General features: G+C 36.4%; 2 protein-coding genes across 5 annotated transcripts in view; one reads left to right on the forward strand and one right to left on the reverse strand.

Annotated features, from left to right (window-relative positions):
- Positions 1–916: 916 nt before the first annotated feature.
- On the forward strand, positions 917–13,456 carry TRMT61B (tRNA methyltransferase 61B). Its single transcript, XM_081263819.1, has 7 exons — positions 917–2,091; positions 6,245–6,347; positions 8,377–8,567; positions 11,579–11,670; positions 12,127–12,353; positions 13,008–13,085; positions 13,173–13,456. The coding sequence occupies exons 1-7, from the start codon at positions 1,303–1,305 to the stop codon at positions 13,214–13,216; spliced, it is 1,524 nt and encodes a 507-aa protein (XP_081119945.1). The 5' UTR covers positions 917–1,302; the 3' UTR covers positions 13,217–13,456.
- SPDYA (speedy/RINGO cell cycle regulator family member A) overlaps positions 1,767–24,793 on the reverse strand; it is a 46,657-nt gene continuing 23,630 nt past the window's right edge. For 3 of the 4 annotated variants that reach the window (XM_081263822.1, XM_081263820.1, XM_081263823.1), the window contains 3 exons: positions 18,086–18,383; positions 6,456–6,580; positions 1,767–1,873 (listed from right to left, as the gene is read on the reverse strand). In XM_081263822.1, coding sequence (XP_081119948.1) covers positions 6,471–6,580; positions 18,086–18,383 — 408 coding nt within the window. In that variant the 3' untranslated portion in view covers positions 1,767–1,873; positions 6,456–6,470. Of the gene's footprint in view, positions 1,874–6,455; positions 6,581–13,443; positions 13,567–18,085; positions 18,384–24,793 lie in introns of those variants that run through there. The other variant, XM_081263821.1, reaches the window with a different exon arrangement.

Genomic DNA, 24,793 nt, shown 5'->3' on the forward strand with positions numbered 1-24,793 from the left:
TAGTTGGACACAATATCTTATATTATATTTATTCATTTTTATGTGGTGCTGAGGATCAAACTCAGTGCCTGAAACGAGTTAGGTGAGTGCTCTACCCCTGAGCCACAACCCCAGACCCCAGCTTGGGCAGTTTAGACCCCGTCTTAGAATAAAAATTAAAAAGGTCTGGTGGTGTGGCTCAGTATGTGCCCCTGGGCTCCATCTCCAGGATAGGAGGCAAGAGGGGGAGCCAAAGAAAGGAGAAAAATTCTAATGATAGAGTTTATGGTGGCTGATGTCCTAGAAAGTATAGTTTATAAAGTTATAAATTTATGCCTCAGAAAATAATGTAAAAATTCATTCTATCAAATTTAAACCAAATCACATTGAATCCACAGCCCTTTGAACACGCTTGGACTTTTCAGTTCAATTGCACTGTCGACCAGTCTTTAGGAAAAGGGTTCAAGGTACAAAGGGCAAAGGCTGCTGAATCTGATTGACCTAGAATAGGAAACCCTGCCTTTCCACTTGTCAGCTATTTTGTTAGGAATTTCATCCTCCTTGGTCAGTTTTCTTCTGCAGAAAATGAGAATAATTTTTAGACGAGTTTTAAATTTTAATCAGTACTCTAACATGCCTGGTATAGCCAGGCCCTCAATAAAATTTTGCCATGTGAACTACTACTAAGCAGACAGACTAGTGCTATTTAAGGTTAACTTTGGACTCCAAAGATCTCTTTTCCTGTTTCAAAAAGCTTATTTAGTTTTGGGGAGGCTAAAGTCTAGATATTTTAATTATTTAAAACACAGTTTAATAAGCGCATAGTGAATACTATCACTTTAATAGACTCTCTGGGCCTGCGAGTGGGAACAAGTAGGAGGTCACAAACCTGTCAATGAGAGCGGACTTGGGGGTGGGAGTGGGGGCGCAGTCGTAGGCAGCTAGGAAAGGAGCACCGGTCAGCAGGTGGCGCGTTCCAGGACTTCTAACAATCGCATCCCGAGTGACGTTTGTGGTCACGATTACTAGCAAGCTAACTCTGGGAGAAAGCCTTTACAAAGCACTTCAACTGGTTTTGTCTTTTTTAACCCTTCTGTCACCGAACGGGCCAGGCGGAGATTGACCAGCGGTAAATTCTTTACCGTGCTCACTTTCGGTAGAGGAAAACCGTCCCCTTGCGCAAGTAGACACGCTACACTAGCAGTTCTTCCACCAGGCCCGCGAGGCAACACCTCACGCCCCGCCCACTAACGCCCCGGCCACTAGCGCCCCTCTGGACGCAGGCACAGTACCGCGACCCTTCCCGCGCTGCTGCGGAGTCCTATGGCAAAGCCCCAGTGCGCCGGGCATCAAGGGGCGGGGCCTTGCCCGGCCCTACGTCACTCCTCTGAGACAGCGCCTGCGCGGGAAATCATGCTGTGCGCTGTTCGTCGCAGTCAGGGCTTGTTGGGGCTGCGGCGCCTCGGTAGGCTTCTAGGGCTCGGGATCCATTCGACCCTGTGCGGCCTTGGCCGACCGCCTTTCGAAGAAGCGCGGTTACTGTGTCGCGAGTCCTCGCCTAGAGAAGTGCGAGATGGGGACAGAGAGCCAGAGGCGACTCGAAGAAAAGCCCCCGACGCAGACTCGTCTCCACCTCTCCCTCTCCGCGTCCCGGGCACTGGGAACACATGTCTTTGGTCACTGGAGACGCCGCGGGACGAGTCACCCCCTCGAGATCACCAAAGCTCGAGCGGAGAGCGGGCTCAATTTGGTCCCGCATATTCGGAATCCGGGGATCTCCTGCTGACCCCAGTGCCTCAGTCCACTTTTGAGACCACAGAGCTTCACGACTCCTCTTCCTGCTCAACTTCCAGAGAGGGACCCTTTCGGTCCGGGGAGCTGATTTTAGCTACGACTGGGAAAAGAGAAACACAATATAGAAAATTATTTAGGTTGAGCAATGTCGGACACTTAAATAGTAGCTGGGGGTCAGTCCCGTACAGCGAGATCGTGGGGAAGTTCCCAGGCCAGGTACTGACGAGTTCCTGTGGTAAGAGTTTCATGCTGATGAGGCCGGCATTGGAAGATTATGTATTAATGATGAAAAGAGGGCCTGCCATCACATATCCAAAGGTAATGAGAGAGGGATTAAGTGGGTATTGGTACCACAGTCCTGATGAATGTACTCAAAACACACCTCAAAACGTTTGAAAATTTTCTTCTCAGATTTTTTTTCAATAAGCCAGATGGATGTAACCAACCTATCTATGATATCGCTTATTAAGAGGAAGCAACCAGATTTTAGTTTGGTAGCTGCGATTTCACTAACCTATAAAATGAAGAGTGTGCCAGCTTACTGTTAGAGTGATGTGGACTCACAGGACACATAATATTTATATTTCTTTCACACTACTATTTATTTATTTTGTTGTTGTAGATGGACACAATACCTCTATTTTTTATTTATTTTTATGTGGTGCTGAGGATTGAACCCAGTGCTTCACTTGTGCTCAGCGAGTGCTCTATTGCTGAGCCACAACTCCAGCCCCCTTTTTAAGTATTTTTTTTAAGTTTGCAGATTCAATACTTAAGAATGTTGACAATTTTGTAGTACCCTTATAGTGGTATTTTGATTATCATATTTAATTTAGTAAGGCATGTTACTAGAGGTATACATTTGTACATATATATATACACATATATATAAAATAGTTTTTGCTTACTAGAGGTATATTTAATAGATACTAGGGCTGGGAGTGTAGCTCAGTGGTGGAGCACTTGTCTAGAAAGTGTGTGGCCCTGAATTCAATCCCCTAGCGCTGCTAAAATAACACAGTAGAGATATATATTAATATTACTATGCTTTTCTGTTTAGGAGAAAAATAAAGTTTTATAACAAAATGGCTAACATTAAACATAAAATGAATACTTTTTTTTTCTTTTCTGTTATTACAGTACTAGGGATTGAACCCAGTGGCACTACTAGTGAGCCCCATCCCCAGCCCTTTTTATATTTTATTTTGAGACAGGGTCTCACTTGCTGAGGCTGACCTCAAACTTGTGATCCTCCTCACCTCAGCCTCCAGAGTGGGATTTACAGGAGTGTGCCACTGTGCCCAGCAAAATCAATATTCTTTTTTTTTAAAATATTTATTTCTTAGTTTTAGGTGGACACAATATCTTTATTTTACATTTATATGGTGCTGAGGATCAAATCCAGTGCCTCGTGCATGCTAGGCGAGCACTCTACCACTGAGTCACAACACAAGCCCCATGAATATTCTTAATAATGAGTTAACTGCCTAGTTCCTTGTTCATCCTTTGCTAGTGATTTATTTCAATCCTCAGTCATGGTCCTTGAGTAGAATGTTACTTTGTAACAGTTCCTCTTTCCAATGGAGGATTCATTCAGCAAGTAATTTGACTACCTTTACTTTCCGGGGACTTACACAGTATTGCACTCAACATAAACTTTACACTCTGGAGGAAATGACAAACAACAAATAAATGAACGAAAAAGGTCATTTTAGGTAGTGCCAAGAGCCATGAAGACAAACACATGAACCATGAGTAGGAGAAGGGTGTCAGGTGATCAGAGGTCTCTGAGTATATTTGATAGGAAACCTAAATAGGGCTGAGCAAGCCTTGCAAAGGCCTAGGAGCAGAGTGGTCTTTTTTTTTTTTTAAATATTTTTTTTTTAGTTGTAGTTGGACTTAACTCTTTATTTACTTTTATGTGGTGCTGAGGATCGAACCCAGGGCCTTGCATGAGCTAGGCGAGCACTCTACCACTGAGCCACAACCCTGGCCCCAGAATGTTCTTTAAAAAAAAAAAAAAAATTATATATATATATATATATATATATATATATATATATATATATATATATTAGTTGTAGTAGGGTACAATACCTTTATTTTATTTGTTTATTTTTGTGTGGTGCTGAGGACAGAACCCAGAGTCTTACATGTGCTAGTTGAGTGCTCTACTGCTGAGCCACAACCCCAGCCTCCAGAGTGTTCTTTTGAAGGGAGCAAATAAAAAGAAAGAAAAAAGAAATTCAAGAATCAATTAGCAGGGCTGGGGATGTGGCTTAAGCGGTAGCGCGCTCGCCTGGCATGCGTGCGGCCCGGGTTCGATCCTCAGCACCACACATACCAACAAAGATGTTGAGTCTGCCGAGAACTAAAAAATAAATATTAAAAATTCTCTCTCTCTCTCTCTCTCTCTCTCTCTCTCTCTCTCTCTCCTCTCACTCTCTCTTAAAAAAAAAACAAATGGTTAATAGAGATTGTTGCCATTTTGTCAGTTATAAATCCTTAGGCCTAAATCCTTAGGCTGAGACTTAGATTTATATTATTAAACTAATCAAGAAAGGTTAGAATATCTGTTGAGAAAAAAACATGTCTCAAAGGGTTGTTTGAAAGCCCAAAGTTTTAAATCCTAAGAAAACTTAGTAGTCAAGTGATATTTTATAACTGTGGAGGACTCTCCCAGCAGCCTCAAGCCCATTTTGAAAGAAGCAGGAAAATGAATGAATGTCAATGCTCCACCTAATTTTGAATTGAAATGACTGTTGTATGTGTAGCCTAGAAAGCTCATCCTATTGAGACCAAATAACCTCAGTGACAAGTAGCAAAAGCTAAAATATGCTCAAATTACTTTATAATGTACCACATTTCTGTATGAAAGGACCAAGAAAATAGAAGTACCTTCTCTAGGACTTTTTACTGAATGACTACTCAAGCTACCTCCCACTATATTAGCTGTTATATTCATATTTATATAAAGTTGTCTGTACCTCTTCCCATCTCTATTCCAAGATGCCTGGATATGTATTTCTTAAAGACTAAACCTTGAATGAGACTTTTTGACTAACACATCTTAAAAATCATGTCTGTTTCATTTGGTCTACAAGCCTTAATCCAAATACATTTTAGCTTTTAATTAGACAACTACACTTTGTAAAATATTTACATTTTCCAGTCAAAACCATATTTAATTTATAATTTTGTGACTGGATAGAAGGATACTAGAAACCCCTTTTAGAATTTTCACAAGTAGCTCTTCCCAGAAAAGATAGTAAAAAATTATTAAATATGCTATTTATTATCAACTTAAAGATTTGGCATTGAGGGACATACTGTAATAAATGCTTACTTTTAAGATTCTCTCATTGTAACAATTGTTATAGTGTAATAGTCAATAACAGGGTCTTTAGAGTTCAATATTGATTTTATTCCTGACTTTCCCATTTAATTCCTGGTGTCGTGGCCTTGGGCAAAATATTTAACTTGTGATTTCTCATCTTTTTTTTTTTTTTTTTTTAAAGAGAGAGTGAGAGAGAGAGAGAATTTTTAATATTTATTTCTTAGTTCTCGGCAGACACAACATCTTTGTTGGTATGTGGTGCTGAGGATCGAACCCGGGCCGCACGCATGCCAGGCGAGCGCGCTACCGCTTGAGCCACATTCCCAGCCCCGATTTCTCATCTTTATAATGAGAATGATGATACTTTCCTCATAGTCTGATTAAACAACATGAAAACATGTTTCCATCTCCTCCTGAGATGAGCAGACTGTTCCACGTATGCTTTGTTCAAAGCTGTTTCTATTCTCTACTCTTTGTCATTAAGCAAAGTTTCCTCTGCTTTCTCCTCTGCATTTGTACGTGCTATATAGTTTTAGTATTATTATGTCTATATTTTTAGTATTATTATTTTAGTATTATTTAGTGTCTGAATTGCTTATTTGCTAATTGATTCTTGAATTTCTTTTTTCTTTCTTTTTATTTGGGGGGTGTGTGTGGTGTAACTAAAGATTGAACCCAGGGACACTTTACCACTGAGCTGCAAACCCAGTACTTGGGCTGGGGCTGTACTCAGTGGTAGAGTGCCGGCCTTGAACGTGTGAGGCGCTGTGTTCAATCCTTAGTATCATATAAAAATTTAAAAATGAAGATATTGTGTCCAACTACAACTAAAAAATATATTAAAAATAAAAATAGTACTTTTTTTTGAGGCAAAGTCTTGCTATTTCTGAGGGTCTTGCAAAGTTGCCCAGGCTGGTCTTGAATTTTCAGTTCTCCTATCTTGGTTACTGGGATCATAGGTATGCACTCCCATGCCTGGCTTGAAATTCCTTATAATGTTAAGCAAAATATAGATTCTTTGTAAGTAGGACTAGAAGTCAGTCCTTTTTTTAAATTTTTGCTTCCTTCTCCAACATAGCATAAGAATGAGTGCTTATTATTTTTTATTAGTCACATTCCATATTTCAATCATAGGATATGAATATGATACTATCGATGATGGACATCAGCCCAGGAGATACTGTTTTGGAAGCTGGTTCAGGTTCTGGTGGAATGAGCTTATTTTTATCAAAAGCAGGTAAGAGATTGGGATAAATGAGCTACACCTAGATAACAAAGCATTCAGTTTGTTCGTGATAATAAAGAGATAAAGGTATTTAATACAGGTGAGTAGGGTAGCACATACCTTAATTCCAGCTTCTCAGGAAGTTGAGGCATGAGGATGCAGGTTCAAGACCAGTCTGGGCAACTTAGGGAGACCCTGGTAGAGTGCTTGCATAGCATGTTCAACTCTGGGTTCCATCCCCAGTACTGCAAAGAAAACCAAAAAGATATTTGGGGGAATACATAAATTTGTAATAGCATCTCCTGAAAACCAAATGGAGGCCACTGTCTTTCTTCGTGTTTTGTTCATTTATTCCAGTCACTCTTTTTAACCCTCCATCCATTTCTTTTCTTTTAATCCCTCCATTCTAATGCTGCCCCCCGCATCCAGGTATTGGGGGTAGAATGCACAGGCATTTTACCACTGAACTACATTTCCTGTCCCTTTTTATTTACTTTGAGATTAGAGCTCTCTAAATTGCCCAGGCTGGTGCCTCAAACTTGTGATTCTCCTGAGTCGTTGGGATTAGAGGCATGTGCCACTGTACCTCACTTGCTTCTTCCTTTCTTCCTTCCCTGCCTGCCTTCTTTTTTTCTGTCCTTTTTTCCTTCCTTCTTTCATTTAGACATAGGGGTGCTTAGCTAGTGAGCCACATCCCCTTTTTATTTTTTAGGGCATCACTGAGTTACTGAGGCTGGCCTCTAACTTGTGATCAGCTGAGGCAAGAGGATCACAAGAGCTTCTGGGATTATAGGTGTGTGCCATCATTCCCAGCTGCTTCTACAATTTTTTACAGTAAATTTTAAAAAAAATTTTTAGTTGTAGATGGATACAATATATTTATTTTTATTTGGTGCTGAGGATCGAAACCAGTGCCTCACATGTGCAAGGCAGGCCCTCTACCACTGAGTTACAGTCCCAGCCCCATAAAGTAAATTTTCTAATGAAGCAAAAAGTACACAGATTATAAGTTTATACCACATGAACTTTTCCCCCACTACTCAGGATCAAACCCAGGGCCTTGTGCATGCTAGGTAAGTGCTCTGCCACTGAGTTAAATCCTCAACCCTCCATGAACTTGTATACAGTGACCACACTCATGTATTTAGTACCTAGGTTAATGAAGGATATGTTTGTGTATCACAGATGCCTCCTCTTGTCTCCCCTCCTAATTGCCTTAAGATATAGTATTCTTTGGAACCGTAGTGTTTACTTATGTTAAACAATTTGAAGATTCATCGGACACATACCAAATTCAAATCCTTTTTAAATATATGAAAGGCTCAACCCTCATCAATAATAAAGGTAAAACTACAGTGATAAACTATTAAATTTTTATATTGACACAGATAAAAAGTTTGATAACTGTTGAAGAGGGTGTATGGAGAAGTAGACACTATTAATACATTGTTGGAAGTATAAATCAACACCACTTTTTTGGAGGACAATTGTTTTTCAAAATAAAAAATTGACATGCCCTTTGGACTACTAATTCTATGTTTAGTACTTTGTCCTATAAAGATAAACTGACATATATTATGAAGACTTAGGCAGAAGAATGTTCATTGCAGTATTATTTGTATTAGCAAAAGATGAGAAACAAGCTAAATGTTCATCGAAGATGACTATTACATAAGTTATGGTATAGACATGCACTGTAATGTATTAGCTATTAAAAGTATACCCATAACTGCTGAAATAACATTGATAAGTAAGAGTAAGGTACAAGACAGTGTATTTTTGTCATGATATATATGAAAAGCAGAGTTACTTGCATGTTGGTATAGGCACCCACTAGTGTGGGAAGTGTAAGTAATGGGTAATATGGCTACCTAAGAAGAGGAAGATGGTGGATCAGGAATGGGAGAAGTACTTTTGTAACCTTGAACTGTTTAGATTTTTTTCACATGTTTAATAATTCCTTTGGAAAATAGATTGACACTTTATACTATGAAATATAAGTTTTTTTTTTTGTTGTTTTGTTTTGTTTTTTTTACTTAAGTTGGATTACAAGGACAAGTCATAAGTTTTGAAATACGGAAAGACCACCATTATCTAGCCAAGAAGAATTACAAGCACTGGCGTGATTCATGGAAATTAAGTCACATTGAAGAATGGCCAGACAATGTGAATTTTATTCATAAGGATATTTCTGGAGCAACTGAAGATATCAAATCTTTAACATTTGATGCAGTAAGTTTTTTTTAAAGTAGGTCTTATTTGAGTACAAAGAAAACAATTGGATTTCTTGTGTTTGGGCAACAGTCTTTGTTATATTTGCCCTATTTCTATAACTAGAGATGAGTATTTTTCTTTAATACCTTTTAATATCATGGTGGGATTTGGAGCAGAGAAACTGACTCAGGTGCCACAGTTGTCCATGAATGTTGGATAATGACCAGAAGTTAGAAGCAAAAGTTGATCATCATAAATCTCAGTGTTTCCAGGATAAAGGAATAATAATTAGGAAGCAGCATTGGGAGCATTTTGAAACCAGTGCCTAACCTCAGTTGTGAGAAGTAGGGAGATAAATAGCCTCCATTTGAGAGGGAATAGGTAAGCAGCATCTTTAGAAGTCAGGATGTACAGGAGTGTTCATTAAAGATGTGGAGATTAGAGGGATTTATAGCAGTGAGAGGTTAACTTAGGGAGAAGTATAGTAGATAAAAGGACAGATGAAAAGAAAGGATGGTATTTTAAGCAATAACCAAAGATGGTAGAGATGTGGAATGTGTAGGTATTAAGTGACTTAAAAGTTTCAGAATTACATAGTGTTGGAGTTGCCTTGTCCTTGGTGGTGCTACTCAACATTCATAGCCTGGCACTATGGTCTTAGGCCTGGAATAAGGGATCTTCCTTGCTTTCCTTAACTTGTTGCTGTAAGGCTAGCTTATTTCAGTGAAAAATGAAGCAAAGTTCAGCCAGGCATGGTGGCGCACACCTGTAATCCCAGTGGCTCAGGAGGCTGAGGCAGGAGGATCGCAAGTTCAAAGCCAGCCTCAGCAATTTAGCGAGGCCCTTGAGTAACTCAGTGAGACCCTGTCTCTAAATAAAATATTAAAAAGGGGTGGGGATGTGGCTCAATGGTTAAGCGCCCCTGAATTCAGTCCCCCTGGAGGTCAATACACCGAGTTATATGCTTAAACTATGCTTTATTGTTCACAAAAGTTTTTTAAAAATCATATGGCATTCTTTAAAACTTTCCAGAGACTGTTCCCTAAGTAAAGCTAAAGCCAGCAAAATTCTATGTAAGCCGTCTCCTCTCTACTTCCACATATCCCTACCATTTTCCCCTTTTCATCTCCACTGTCAGCAACAGTGGCACCTTCAGACTCCCCAAGTAGCCCACTGCCTCAGAACATTTGTATTTGCTATTTTCCTGCCTGCAGCACACTTCCCCCCCTAACTTTCCATTGTAAATCATTTTCTTCAGATTTCTTCTTTGACCAGCTCATATATAAAATGGCACCTTTCAATGCCTGTCAGTCTTGGTCCTCTTATTCTGCTGTATGGTTATAGTTCATGTCAATCAACATCCTCGTTAACAATGTTAGATTTCCATAAGGAAAATGCTTGACATGTATAAAAACGTGCTTAGTAAATATTTGGTAAATAGGGCTGAGGTTGTGGCTCAGCAGTAGAGTGCTTGCCTAGCACGTGTGAGGCCCTGGGTTCGATCCTCAGCCCCACATAAAAATAAATAAATAAAATAAAGGTATTGTGTCCAACTACAACTAAAAAATATTTTTTAAAAAAATTTGGTAAACAGTGAATGATGTCCATTGGTCTAATGTACTGGTGGTGTTTTGATTTGGGGGGGGGGGTACCAGGGATTGAACTCAGGGGTACTCAACCATTGAGCCACATCCCCAGCCCTATTTTATACATTTTATTTAGAGACAAGGGTCTCACTGATTTGCTTAGCACTTCGCCATTTCAAGGCTGGCTTTGAACCTCCCCATTCTCCTGTCTCTGCTTCCTGAGCCACTGAGATTACAGGCGTTTGCCACTGCACCCCACTGTTTGTTTGAATTTTTGGAGTACTGGGGATTGAACTCAGGGCCTCATACACACTAATCAAGCACTCTGAGCTACTTAAACAAACACATAAACAATAATATATCATTTAATAAATAGATGTGCCAATAACTCTAAGCTTTCTGGAGTTTTCCAACAATAAATGTTACTTTGACTGGATTTTTTGTTTTTTATTAATTTTTAAAGTATATATATTTTATAACTTTATCTATCTACTTATTTATTTTTAATATTTATTTTTTAGATGTAGATGGACAACACAATGCCTTTATTTTTATGTGGTGCTGAGGATCCAACCTGGGTCCCGCCCATGCTAGCCGAGCACTCCACTGCTGAGCCACAATCCCAGCCCACTTAATTCATTTTTTATGTGGTGTTGAGGATCTAACCTAGTGCCTCACCTGTGTTAAACAAGCACTCTGCCTCTGAGGCCCAGCCTCAGTCCCTGTTTTTAATTAATTTTTTACTTGAAACTTTCAATCATTCATTTACTCATTATACTTGTCATCTGTTACAGACCTGTAATCTACAATTGAATAAAGAAAAAAGCAATAATGGGCACGTTTCTTACCCTCCAAAATTAATATTCAGAGCTTCTCCTTTAAACATAAAAAATTAAAACATTTTAAAATAATGTGAATTTTTACTACCAAAACTGAACTAAAGCATTTAAATTTATATTTTAGCAAGAAAGGGCTGGAGTTGTGGCTCAGTGGCAGAGCGCTTTTCTCATACATGTGAGGCACCACATAAAAATAAACAACAAAATAAAGATATATTTTTAAAATTACAAGGCCTCAAATATATTTTAACTTTTTATGGTATAACATTATGTCTTACATATGGCAATATTAATACAGGAATTCTTGTCCATATTCACGTATACATAAATAGCCAAAGAAAGATTTCTCTATTAATATTGCCAAGTACAAGGTATACCATTCTGATTTTTATATATAGTCAAATGCTATGACAAATTGTATAGTGATAAACAACCATTTGGGGAGCAGTAAAATGACAGTTAATATTCTAATAGTACCATATTCGAAGAAATAACTGGGTAATAGCTTTCTAAAAGTGTCATTTCACCACAATTAAGAATAGAAAACCCATGCTTTATTTAAACAATCAGACTGATCCATTTCATTTTTCCCCCTTCCCCACAGGTAGCTTTGGATATGTTAAACCCTCAAGTTGCTTTGCCTGTTTTATATCCAAATCTTAAACAGGGTGGTGTATGTGCTGTATATCTAGCAAAGTGAGTAATAGGGACATTTTTCTTTCTAATGTGATTTTTAAATACACTTTTTATTTTTCCTAAATACTGGATTAAAATGTTCATATTGTAACTGGGTATATACATTCATATTATAACTAAGGCAAAACATGACATATGGTCCAAATTCAGTTATATTGCTATTTAAATCGTCCTTTTACATAAATAATAAGATACATGTTTCTTCCAACAATTGGGAAGAAGTTTTCAAATCATAATGTGAACACTAATGTTAAATTAATATCTCTATTTAGTATGTGACATTACTTATGTGTTAACTTGCATTTTTAATCCCCTCCCCCTTAATTTAATTATATATAGCATTTAAATTTGGGTAATATCACTTAAATTTGGGTAAGATGTACAGTGAACTTAAAATAAGTGTAGAGTTATTATTTTGGTAGAAATGTAAAGGTATATTTTTCACTTTTCTAAAAGCATCACACAGGTTATTGAACTTTTAGATGGAATTCGCATCTGTGAACTTGCTCTGTCATGTGAAAAGATAAGCGAAGTCATTGTCAGAGATTGGTTGGTTTGCCTTGCAAAACAGAAAAATGGAATTTTAGTTCAAAAAGTAGAACCTAAAATCAACAAAGATTTACAATTACATACCCAAAAGGAAACTGGAGTTGAAAGTGAGATTTTTCAAGAGAATGACCATGGTGAGCTTCAATTTTACTTTGTGCATCTGTTTGTGATAAATGGAGAATGGATTCTTAAGTGTATTGACCATTATATAATAAAAAATATTCCTAGAATGAATAGGAGAAATAATGACTTTTTGTACTTTTAAAATTCTGGTATCTTGAAGAATTGGACATTGTATATGATTCATATTTATTGTTTGTCACCATGAGCTTGGTTTGTGGAATAATTTAAATATACTAAAGGATGTTTAAAACGTAGATCAGTGATTATTATTACTGATGAATTTAATATGACCTGATATGCAGATAGCTATTATTGCAAAAAGCATCTCCTAAGATGCTGCTGGAATTCTTCAGAGAATTAAATTTAGCTTCTTGTTGTATTATACACATTATTTAGACTATGAAAAAGTTTTCAGATATCCATTGATTTATGATATGGGCTTATCCTTTTGGTTATAAAACCATATGATAAAGTTATTATATAATCATTGACGAATTGTTTCTGTATAGTTTCTGGCAGAGTAGTTCCAAAACAAATGACTTTAAAAAAAAAAAGTCTGAGGAAAAAACTTCAGTAAAGGGATAGTAATTAATATTTTAACAGTTAATATAAACAAATTATAAAATATTTATGTAGCTTATAGTACATATTTTGTTCTACAACAGAAGGATCACATTCTGATTTTCCATATGGATCATTTCCCTATATTGCCAGACCTATACATTGGCAAGCTGGTCATACAGGTGAGTAATGTTTTCAGGCCATATTAAATTATTATTATTTTAATTAATGTAATATAATGACCTTATATTTTTTTCTTCTTAAATTAGCTTTTCTTGTCAAGTTGAGGAAGTTCAAACCACAACTTAACTGAGTATCCCAAATGATGGCAACCTATTTGAAGATGGAAAAATATCAAACTAGAACTTTAAGCTATAAATCACTACTTTCATAGATTAGTATTTTTAGATGTTACTATGATTTGTATAACTTTTACATATAACTTTGAAAAATAACAAAAGCTAAAAAAAGATGTGAAACTTTGCAAAACTACTTAAATGTCCCATTTTGACATATGTCTTGCATTTAGTTTTTGTAGCTAATGATTCCAAGTTGCTTTAGATGAGCCATCTCATTCTTCACTTCCTGTAAACCACTCCATGGATTTGTCTGTCTTCATGAAATTAGTGTTCTTTCCTTTCTTTGATTGATGGTCTTTGGCTACTGAAATAAAATGCATTTTAAGATAAATTTGATGTATCTGTATATTTTAAATATGTAATTTAATTGCTTGTTATCTTAGAAACAATGAGAAATCTTGGCTATAGTAAATAGTAGGGGGCATGCGAGGCATCATGGTACATGCCTATAGTCCCAGTGACTCAGGAGGCTAAGGCAGAAGGATTGCATATTTGAAGGCAGCCTCAGCAACTTAGCAAGACCCTGTCAAAATAAAAAATAAAAAGACTTGGGATGTGTAGTAAAGCACCCCTAGGTTCAATTATCAGTAACACTTCCCCCTATAGTAGGGGATAAACTGATAAGAATGATATAATCACCTTAAAAAGTCTAATAAAGACGTGATTTTTTTTTTTTTTTTTTGGTTATGGGTGTTGGTCGGCCCAAAGTCTTGCATATGCTAAGCAAGTGCTCTACCACTGAACTATATCCCTAAGATATAACAATTCTTAAATCTTTTTTTTTTAATTTTTTAGTTTTAGGTGGACACAATATCTTTATTTCTATGTGGTGCTGAGGATCAAACCCAGTGCTTCATGCATGCTAGGTGAGCACTCTACCACTGAGCCACAATCCCATCCCCTCTTAAATCTTTTTTATCCCTCTCAGTATCTTTTGAATTGGCTTGAAAGAACATCGAAAATCACTGTATGTAACGTTTGGAGAAATATACTTTAGAAATATGAATTGATTAGGAATGAATGGGGCTTATTATTCATAAGTATCAGTTATTTTGTGTTTACTATCTACCATACATTGTTTAAAGAACTACATATATTAATTTCAAACTTGCAACTCATCTTTAAAGTTATCCATATTTTATAGATAAGATTAAGAGACTGAGTTGTTGTTTAATTGTAGATCTTTTACAGGTCTTGAAATAGGATTGCCTGGGCAGATAAATGCTATTATTCCTGGATTTGTCCCTTAGGCTATAACTATTTTTTTTAAAAGATTATATATGATTATATATTATAGAGATAGGGATGTAGCTCCATTGGTAGAGTGCTTGACTACCATGCTCAAGGCCTTAGGTTTAGTCCCCAGGGCAAGACACACACATAAAAATGTTAAATTGTCTTTGGTGTCTGAGTATTTAAAGGGAGAAAAAAGCCTGTTAAGTCAATGATTTCATAGTAATACATAAAGTTTTGTTTTATTTTTAGTGATACTAGGAATTAAGCCCAGAAACATTCTGCCTGTGAGCTATGTCCCCAGCCCCTTTATTTTTTTAGTTTGAGATACGGTCTCACTAAGTTGCCCAGGCTGGCCTCACAACTTATAATCTTCTGCCTCTGCCTCCTAAATAGCTGGGATTTAGAGGTATGTACCACCATGTCCAGCTACATCATTAATTTATATACGCTGATTATGTCTTCATTAAGTGTAAGGATTTTCAACCTGTATGACTATAACAAGGGTAATGACAAAATAAATAGGAAAGCACAAAATAGTTTGTATTTTTGAGAAAAATTATTTGAGTATAATTATCAGTTGGACTGTTCTGTGCCTGCCCTGCACCAGTACTAAGGCTTGGTATAATTTTATCCCTGGGCTTCATTCTAAAATCTGAGGGGTCCTCAGATAATACATAATAATGCATCCCATGTTTCACTTGGACCAGCTTAGGTGTCATGTAGCTTACCATAGCATAAAGAGAAACAATAATAGTTTGGTTAGTATAAAAAAGTGCTGTGGGGACTGAGGATGTAGCTCCATGGTAGAGCATGGGTTTAGCCTGTGTAAGGCTCTGGGTTCAATCTCCCATAGCAAAAAAAAAAAAAAAAAAAAAAAAAAATGTGTGTATTCAGGTACAACTGGGTTCTGATCTTGGTTTCTGTTGGTATTGTTTTACCTGGTAATGGTGTGACTTTTTTGGTGCTTGTTTTTTCATCAATAAAAAGAATAATGTAATACCACTTCAGGATTTCTTGGGGGATTGGTTTTAAATGAGATTGGTGATTGTGTTGTATGTAAATCATAAAGAAGATCTCATCTATCTTCCTTCCCAAAAGTGAAATGTTTTGACAGTTTCATTTTACCTTTCAAGTGAAAAACATTTCTAAGTATCACAGGCAATTCAGATTTGGTTTTTTGAATTTTTCTGGGGGAGTGGGATTCTGGAGATTGAACCTAGGAGTGCTTTACCTCTGGGCTATATCCCCAGTCCTATTTAGTTTCTGAGATGGTTTCAGATGATTTGAGGCTGGCCTCAAACTTGTGATCCTCCTGCCTCAGCCTCCTGAGTCACTGAGATTACGAGCATGAGCCACCATGCCTGGCTCTTTTGGAACATTTTTAAGGAAAAAAAAATTAAAGATAGAAAAACATGTTTTCACCTGAAAATTGAGGCGTTGCTTTCTTTTGTTTGAAGGAAACTCGGAAGCATTGATAACTACCTATGCTAAGGTTTAGCATACAAACCTGGAACAGAGCATCAGCTTTTTGTATCCCTCTGGGTGAATGGCTGGATTGAGTTTTCTGCAACTATAACCAACATGATTGATTCCAACATTATATAGACTGTAGGAAAAAATTTTTACACTGTTGGAAATCAGCATCTGCTTAGGCATGTGTTTCTCTCCCTAAACTCTTAACTTTCTCCCCAGTTAGCTCACTCTTGTTAAGTTATTTGAGGAAAATGTAGATTTTGACTGGTCAAATGTATGTGAGATCAATAATTTTTCTTTGTCAAGGTTCTACTTAACCTTGGATAAACACTCAGAATAAACCAGTGGTAGAACAAGATGAAAACACATTTCCTTCTACAACTTCCCTAATACCCCTCTTTTGTCCACAGCCCCTCAAACACCTGTTTTTATCAAAGCATACTGACTGGCAGAGAGCCCCTTAACTCCCTGTGTGCACTCCAATTTCCTGTTGAGATGACAAGTTCAAGAATGTAGTATATACTACTGTTGATGTCTACAGGGACTAGTCTGAATAAAATATACTGTTTCTGTTCCTCTTTCTGTAAAACCTGTTCAAAATTGTTGAGTGAAGTCATTCCATTCAATCATTCATGAAGGACTCAATTCTCAATGCTTTCTCCACTTCCTTAGCAGTCTGCTAAAGGCTTATTTACAGTTTATTTTTATGCTGAAGGCAGAATTTTATTAAAGGGGCAGCACAGCATAATAGTTAGGAATTCTGGCTCTAGTCTAGAGCCAGATACTGGAGTTCACTAACTTGGGCAAATTATTTATCTTCTCTAAGCCTCAGTTTCCTTATCTGCCAAGTGGAGAGAACAGTATTTACCATATGGTTGTCTGTGAATATTAAATGATATTATGAATTATGAATATAAAATGATTACTCTCAGCACCTGGGACATTTTAAAAATTCAGTTTGTCTTACCTATTATGAATACCAAAGAAAGACCATGGTAGACCCTATTTACTTTCAAATATGAGTAAAACAACAAAAATTATGCTTGAGGTGTTATACTGTCAGTCAAGTTTGTTGAATGATTACTATGGCCAGGGAATTCTGGGACACAACCTCTACTTTCTAGTGTCTAGAGTCTAGTTTCTCCTTTAGTAAAGCTGGGATAAAAATAGGTAAAATTCTGAAGTAATCCAGGTCAGTTCATTTCTTATGATAGAGTTAAACAGAATTATAAGAAACCTGTCAATCCTATCTTCAGATGGGTGAAAATCTGGAAGAAACAGCCAGATGCACACTTGTAATCCCAGCAATTCAGGGGACTCAATCAGGAGGATCACAAGTTGAAAGTCCGCTTCAGCGACTTGTCAGTACTGTCTCAATAAAATAAAAAGGGCTGGGGGTGTGCTCAGTGGTAGAGGGCCTTTTATAAGTAATGAAGATTCATATTTTAGAATATTTTTTCTAGTACTATTTCCAATTAGAAATGCCAGAGAAATACTATATGTATAAAAATAACTTGAAAAAGATAGTGTGGTTATATTCCCAGTTAATATAATTACTTTCTAATTAATATAAGATACCATTGTTCAAAGCACTTAAATCTCAACAAAAATGAAATATGCACATAAATTATGGCACTTGTTCCATGTCAGGATTAAAAATAAGGCTTTCAAAGACTACATGATGACATAGGAAGATGCTTTATGATAAATAAAAAAAAGTTGGCTTAGATATGGTATACTTCTAATTTTGTTAGAAATGAAAAAGTATATAGAAGGAAGCCAATAGTTAGATGGTAATATTAAAAGTAAATTTATTTTTATCTTGAAATCCTTTTTGAATAAACATTTCAAAGAAATGGTTCAGGCTGTAATACTTAATGCTTATAGTGCATTAGTTCTCAATTTAACATGTCATTAAAAATCCTTTTAGTTATGTAGACTACCATAAAACATAAGGACACAAGACAAAAGTAGTAACTGAAAAGGGGAAAACTTTCAAACTAATTTAATTATTTGTAATATATAAATAATCATATATCCCTACCTGTAAGGACTGACTAGAACTCAATAAATAACATGCATAAATCTAATTCTGTCTTATCACTAAATCATACCTTGAGAATAGCTATAAGCATGAGAAGGAGCACCTATTATGTCCTTTGATAATGAGTTGTGTGATTCCCGAGAGTGTTTTTCCATCAGCTCTCCTGTGTCACTGGATGAAGATGATGATGAAGACAATCCCAGTCTAACATATCTTCCTTTTTTACCACAGAGTGAACAGTCTACTGGTGTGGCACTAGGTCCCCGGGGCAGTTGAACTTCATCTCTGTCGTAGTTTCTTACAGCTCCACTGTGGTGCACAGAGCGTTCTCGTTGCCAGATATAATGAGTTGGTGCAATGGCCATAACCTGTAATGGAAAGCTTACTTTTAGAATTTAATAAGATTTTTAAATTTATTAAAGTATACAAAAATTTAACTGAAGAACAGCCACTTCTGCCAGGTGTGTTGGCACATGCCTATAATTCCACCAACTTGAGAGCCTGAGGCAGGAGGGATCACAAATTCATGGCCAGCCTCAGTAACTTGGTAAGACCCTGTCTCAAAATTGAAAAAATAAAAATTAAGGCTTGCAATGTATCGAAGTGTCAAAAGCACCTCTGAGTACAATCCCCAGTATCTAAAACAAAACAAAACAAAACAAAAAAAAGAACCTCAGCCATTTCTGAGATAAAAATCTAAGTTACCATCCAGGTGCTGGGTGCACACCTGTAATCCCAGCAGTTCGGGAAGCTGAGACTAAAGAATCAAGAGCTTAAAGCCAGCCTCAGCAAAAAGTGAGGCACTAACCAACTTAGTGAGACCCTGTCTCTAAATAAAACAAAAAATAGGGCTGGGGATATGGCTCAGTGTTCAGGTACCCTTGAGTTCACTCCCTGGTACCAAAAAAAAAAAAAAAAAAAATCTAAAATCTAAGTTACCAATTTTAAAACGGCAACAAAACATCTTCAGATATTGACATAGTATTTAAATAATGTCAAACAAGAAACAGAATTGAGGGGCTGGGGATGTGGCTCAAGCGGTAGCGCGCTCGCCTGGCATGCGTGTGGCCCGGGTTCGATCCTCAGCACCACATACCAACAAAGATGTTGTGTCCGCCGAGAACTAAAAAATAAATATTAAAAATTCTCTCTCTCTCCTCTCTCACTCTCTCTAAAAATAAATATAAAAAAAAATAGAAACAGAATTGAAACAAACTTCCAGGTTGTCAGGGTGTTTGTTTTCAAAAATTTGAATATTTTAAGTTTAGGAAAGATAATATAGTTAGCCCAAAACAAAACATGATTCTTAACTTTGGAATGTGCTGGGTTAAAAAAAAAATTAAGGTTCTCAAATGTGTATATGTTAGACTAGTCTAAAATTTGTCATTAGGAAAGGATATGGTGAATAACAACAAAAGTAAATCTCTTTGTTCCTCAGTTTCTTATCTGTAATATGAGAATAAGAGGGCCATTATGAGCAATAGATGAGATTACCTATAAAGTATTTAAGAGTCCTTCACTATCAAACTTTGTTCTATAAGGCTTATTAAACAAAACATGGACTTTACAGTCAGGGTAGACTTTAAGTTTCTTATCCTGGCTCTGCCACTTCTAGCTGTGTGATACTGAGCAAGTTATTTAACCTTTATGAGCCCCAATTTCTTCTCTAAAATGAGGATGGTATCTATCCCATTGGTTGTTCTGAGATTGGATGAGATAGGTGTGTAAAGTCCTTACCACATAGTAGACATCTGGCAAATGATAGCCATTTACTGGCAGATGATAGCCATTTAAAAAGTCAACCAGGGAACCTCATGAAATCTACAACATATCAATAACCAATGTTTCGACCAGTGATTATCAAATTGTTTGGAGAGCCCTAAGGTTTCAGAGGTATTTTAGGGATACCAGGAGGGACAAGGGAAGACAACAGGCAAATCAACTCAATTTTGGGGATTGTGTGTATAATTTTTGTTTGGAAAGAAAGGGTTTTGCTGTTAAAAGTAAAAACCTTTAAGAAAAAACAAATTTAGAATAGTTTCTTCAAAAAATTGCGTTACTATAACTCCCCAAGATAATGACATAAAGAATACTGTGCTAATAGTATGCTTTTTCAGTGCTGGGGAACCAACTCAGGGCCTCAAGAATGTACATGCAAGGCAACTACTCTATCACTGAGCTACCATTCCAGCCTTCTATTATTTTTTTAAATTCCTTTTATTTTTACAGTTATAGATGGACAGCATACCTTTGTTTTATTTCTTTATTTTTATGTGGTGCTGAGGATCCGAACCCAGTGCCTCAAATGTGCTAGGCAAGCGCTTCACCACTGAGCTACAGCCCCAGCCCCTAGTTTCCTGTTATTTTTAAAATATATTTTAGAATTGAATTCACTTTATAACTCACTTCTTAAATCCTTCAAAAAAAAGTTTTCAACATGTAAAAAGTTATATTATTTTAAAAAGTAGAAGCAAATGAAGATATTTTATATAAAACATTTCTGTAACAATGTAAAACTAGGTTTAAATCTAAAGTGAGGAAGTAGAATATTAGAATTTCTTATTTTTTGCATTTTAATTACTTTTCCCTCAATACTTCTGTATCTCTATTTCCCACATCTGGACTGTCCTTTCCCTTAGTCTTAGTTACTTCTCCCTAAAGACCCAGTACAAGGTCTACAAAACTAAAAGGAATACATAACAAGGTCTACATATCTAAAGGGATTAAAAATCCCTTTAGATATGTAGACTACCATAAAACATAATGTGTATATGTAACTTCTGGGCTGGGGCTGAGGCTCAGTGGTAGTGCACATGCCTGGTATGTGTGAGGCACTGGGTTAGATTCTTAGTACCAAAAAAATAAAGATCTATCAGCAACTAAAAAATATTAAAAATAAATAAATAAATAAACTTCAGCTTTCAAGTTTTCTTGTCGTAATATTAATGCTACTTTAGGGATTTTAGCATGTAAGTATCTAGTTCTCAAATGATAGAGAAAAATAAGAGCTCACTGACATTACACACCTTAAACAACGTTGAGTTTTGTAGCAGTCCTACAACAAAGCTTGGTGAGAAGGGTGAAGGGAAACTGATAGCAATTTCCATTACTAAATGGAAAGTTTGGTAAACTTATTTTTGCAATAAATGACATATCATAGTATCTTTCCATGCCAACTCAGTTAAAAAATACATAGCCACACTTACTTTCTAACATGTCTACATATTTATATATACACACATATAATTACTTGAATAACAACAGTGAATTAAAAATAAGATTACTAGGGTCAAGATAATAGAGTTAGCCCAAAACAAAACATAATTCTTTTTTTAAATATTTGTTAGTTTTAGTTGAACACAATACTTTTATATCATTTATTTATTTTTATGTGGTGCTGAGGATCGAACTCAGGGTCTCACATGTGAAAGGCGAGTGCTCTACCACTGAGCCACAACCCAAAACATAATTCTTAACTTTGGAAAAAATCACATAACTTTCTGGGTTACAGGGTTATCTTTTGAAGATGTGCAGTTTTCAAATGCTAGGAAAATGACTTCTCTAAGGCATTGGTAGCAGTTGACTTTAAGAAACATTTTTCTCCTTTTTTCATTTAACTTACACTTCTGTCATTTTTAGTGATTTGGGTTTTTTTCTTGTTGTTGTGTCTTTTGCTGGTGTTTCTAAAATTTAATACTGTTTTTACAGGCTCTCTGTTTTTCCCTTTTTACTTCTCTGTGATCTCAAGAGGTAGTATAAGTATTAAAAGTACTGACTCTGGAGTTAAGACTGTTTAATTTGAATACTGGTGTGCTTCTTTACTAATTATGTGCCCTTGGAGAATTCACTCTGCCTTAGCTTTTTTTTTTTTCTTTTTAAATATTTGTTAGTTGTAAATGGACAAAATACATTTATTTATTTATCTTTATTTGGTGCTGAGGATCAAACCCAGGGCCTCACATCTACCACTGAGCCACAACCCCAGTCCCGGCCTTAGCTTTCTTATCTGGAATTACCTAGTTAGCTCTAAGAATGGCTGTGGGAAATAATACACATGCAGTACATATAGCAGCACATGGCAGATCCTCAAAGTGTTAAATTTTAACTATTATGATTTATTTTTATTTTTATGTTTTAGGTACTAGGGATTGAACTCAGAGGGAAGTTTTCAACTGAGCCACATCCCCAGCTCTACTTTGTATTTTATTCAGAGACAGGGTCTCACCGAGTTGCTTAGAGCCTCACTTTTGCTGAGGCTGGCTTTGAACTTGCAATCCTCCTGCCAAGCCACTGGGATTACAGGTGTGACACTGCATCCGGCTAACTACTTTAAACAGCACTTACATGTAATGACTTATCTTGCCATACCATTGACCATCTAATTGTCCAGTTATCACCTTAAAATGTCTAAATAGCAGATTCCTTATCTTCCCGATTGCTTCAGTTCACTTCACTATTTCCCTTATGGAATGCATCACTCTTCCTGCATAGATTCACTCCTCCTATAAAGATGTGAAACTAACAGCTCCTTCTCTCATGTGCCCTATATTCAACTAGTCACCAAGTAATGACAATTATAATTCTGTAACATTTCTAACATTGATTTCATTTTCTTAACTACTGCTATCTAGTTCACATCCTTGCTTCATGCTATCTACTACACTATTCTGTTCTGTCTAAAAACACTGTTTACAGGGCTGAGGATATAGCTCAGTTGGTAGAGTGCTTGCCTCGCATGCATAAGACCCTGGGTTCAATCCCCAGCACCACACACACAAAAAAAGCTTTTGGTGCTGGGATTGTGGCTCAGTGGTAGAGTGCTCGCCTAGTATGGGTGGGACTCAGTTCAATCCTCAGCACCACATAAAAATAAAGGCATTGTGTTGTGTCCGTCTACACCTAAAAAATATTTTAAAAAAAATAAAAAAATAAAAAATAAAATGAAAACACTGTTTACTTCACTGCTTTCTGAATTCTTAATCTGGAGTCAAGTAGATACTAACAGAACTTGGCTATAATGATATTGTGGCATCCAGACTATGGAACATAAGTGGAATCCAGGAAAACTTCCTCTCAATTTGCTGTCTTCCATGATGCATGAAAGAGATTGGAATTAGAATATTCCTCTCTCATTGTATAGGCATCCTCCCTAATCTGTAAATCAGTCTAGAAATTAACACATCACCAAGGTAAACAAATTCCACCTCAAAGAATATGATATTCTTATTTTTCTTAAGAAAATAAGTTCAGAGTAAATAGGGAAATAGTCTTATTGTTCTGGAGAAGATCTACATATATTTTTCAGATTTGTGGTAGCTGACAAAAATACAAGAAAAAAAAAACAACTCATTAAACTGGGACTCAAAAAGGAAAATGGGGCTAAAAGGGGAAAGCAGGCATACCAGTAATAAAATATAGCACAGTTGGGGGGAGAGAGGGAGAGAGAGACAAATTATAAAAGTCATTATCTTTTGACAGTGGTATATAATGGAAAGTGCTGAATGTAAGTATAGTTATCTCTGTCACTAACTTTAGGGCTATGGACAAGTCACAACATAAACAAGTTTTTTTCATCTCTGAAATGAAAAGACTACTACTTAATCCCCAAAATAAAATATAAATGCATTTTTCTAAACTAACTAATATGAGAGGTTTATACATAGACTAGATGTCTTAGAGCAAACAGAACACTGGACAATCATTAAACATGAAGTCAAGTTCTGGCTCTGCTACTTATTTGTATGATCTTGAGTAAATCCCAACCTCCTTGGTATTCAGTTTCATTAGCTGTAAAATTAGAGTGCCACCACCCTCACAGGAATTTTTGTGAGAATAAGAAAATAATTTATATGAAAATATTTATAACTTTACAGTTGCACTAGGCAACTGTAAAGTATTATTATCTTTTTTTTTTTTTTTTTGGTATCAGGGATTGAATTCAGGGGTACTTAACCACTGAGCCACCTACCCTAGGCCTATTTTGTATTTTATTTAGAGACAGGGTCTCACTGAGTTGCTTAGCACCTCGGTGTTGCTGAGACTGGCTTTGAACTTGTGATCCTGAGATTACAGGTGTCTACCACCGGACCCTGCTTAAAGTATTATTATTTTAAGTCAGTTTGTAGCCATCTCAATTTGAGTTCATTTTAGGATATAGGACTAAAGAAATATTTTGATAAGCAATATGCTAGATCCAAATGCATAGAATGCTAATGATGTAATTGTTTATAACAACCCTCTCCACAACAATAAACTTCATGTGTTACTCATAAACTAACTGTTGAATGGATACTTAAAAAGAGAACAGGATAAAGTTTACTAGATAGTTGCCTTTTCTTTTTTCTTAAATTTAATTTTTAGATAGGGTCTCACTGAGTTGCCCAGGCTGACTTCAAACTTGTGATCCTCCTGCCTCAGCCTCCCCAGTAACTGGAACTGCAAGCACATGCCACCATGCTTGGCTGGTAGTTGACTTCTCTATACCCCAATGACTCAAATGTACCTGTTTGAAACAGCCAAAAATAGGTTATTTAACTGCCCTGGAGTAAGGGGCATGCAAAGTGAGCTCAGTGAAGAATTATTCTATAATTTATTGGGTTTTTAAAATGCTTTTCTACTTCATGAATAAAAAGGTACAAAAAAGGATTGGAAGCCTTAAATTCCATGCATTCTACCAGCAAATATTTACTATCTATTTGCATGTGTGTGTGTGTATGTGTGTTTATCTTTTTGTTTCTACCTTAGTGAATGTGAATTGATAATTATACATTGTGGTTTT

The sequence above is a fragment of the Spermophilus citellus genome, assembly GCF_964194105.1.
Source record: "Spermophilus citellus genome assembly, chromosome: 13".
Classification (NCBI taxonomy): Eukaryota; Metazoa; Chordata; class Mammalia; order Rodentia; family Sciuridae; genus Spermophilus; species Spermophilus citellus.

Coding starts and splice junctions, on each gene's coding strand:
- TRMT61B (XM_081263819.1), top strand. CDS start 1,303: ATGGCAAAGCCCCAGTGCGCCGGGCATCAAGGGGCGGGGCCTTGCCCG. Junction 2,092..6,244: donor CTGCCATCACATATCCAAAG/GTAATGAGAGAG, acceptor TTTCAATCATAG/GATATGAATATGATACTATC. Junction 11,671..12,126: donor TGTGCTGTATATCTAGCAAA/GTGAGTAATAGG, acceptor CTTTTCTAAAAG/CATCACACAGGTTATTGAAC.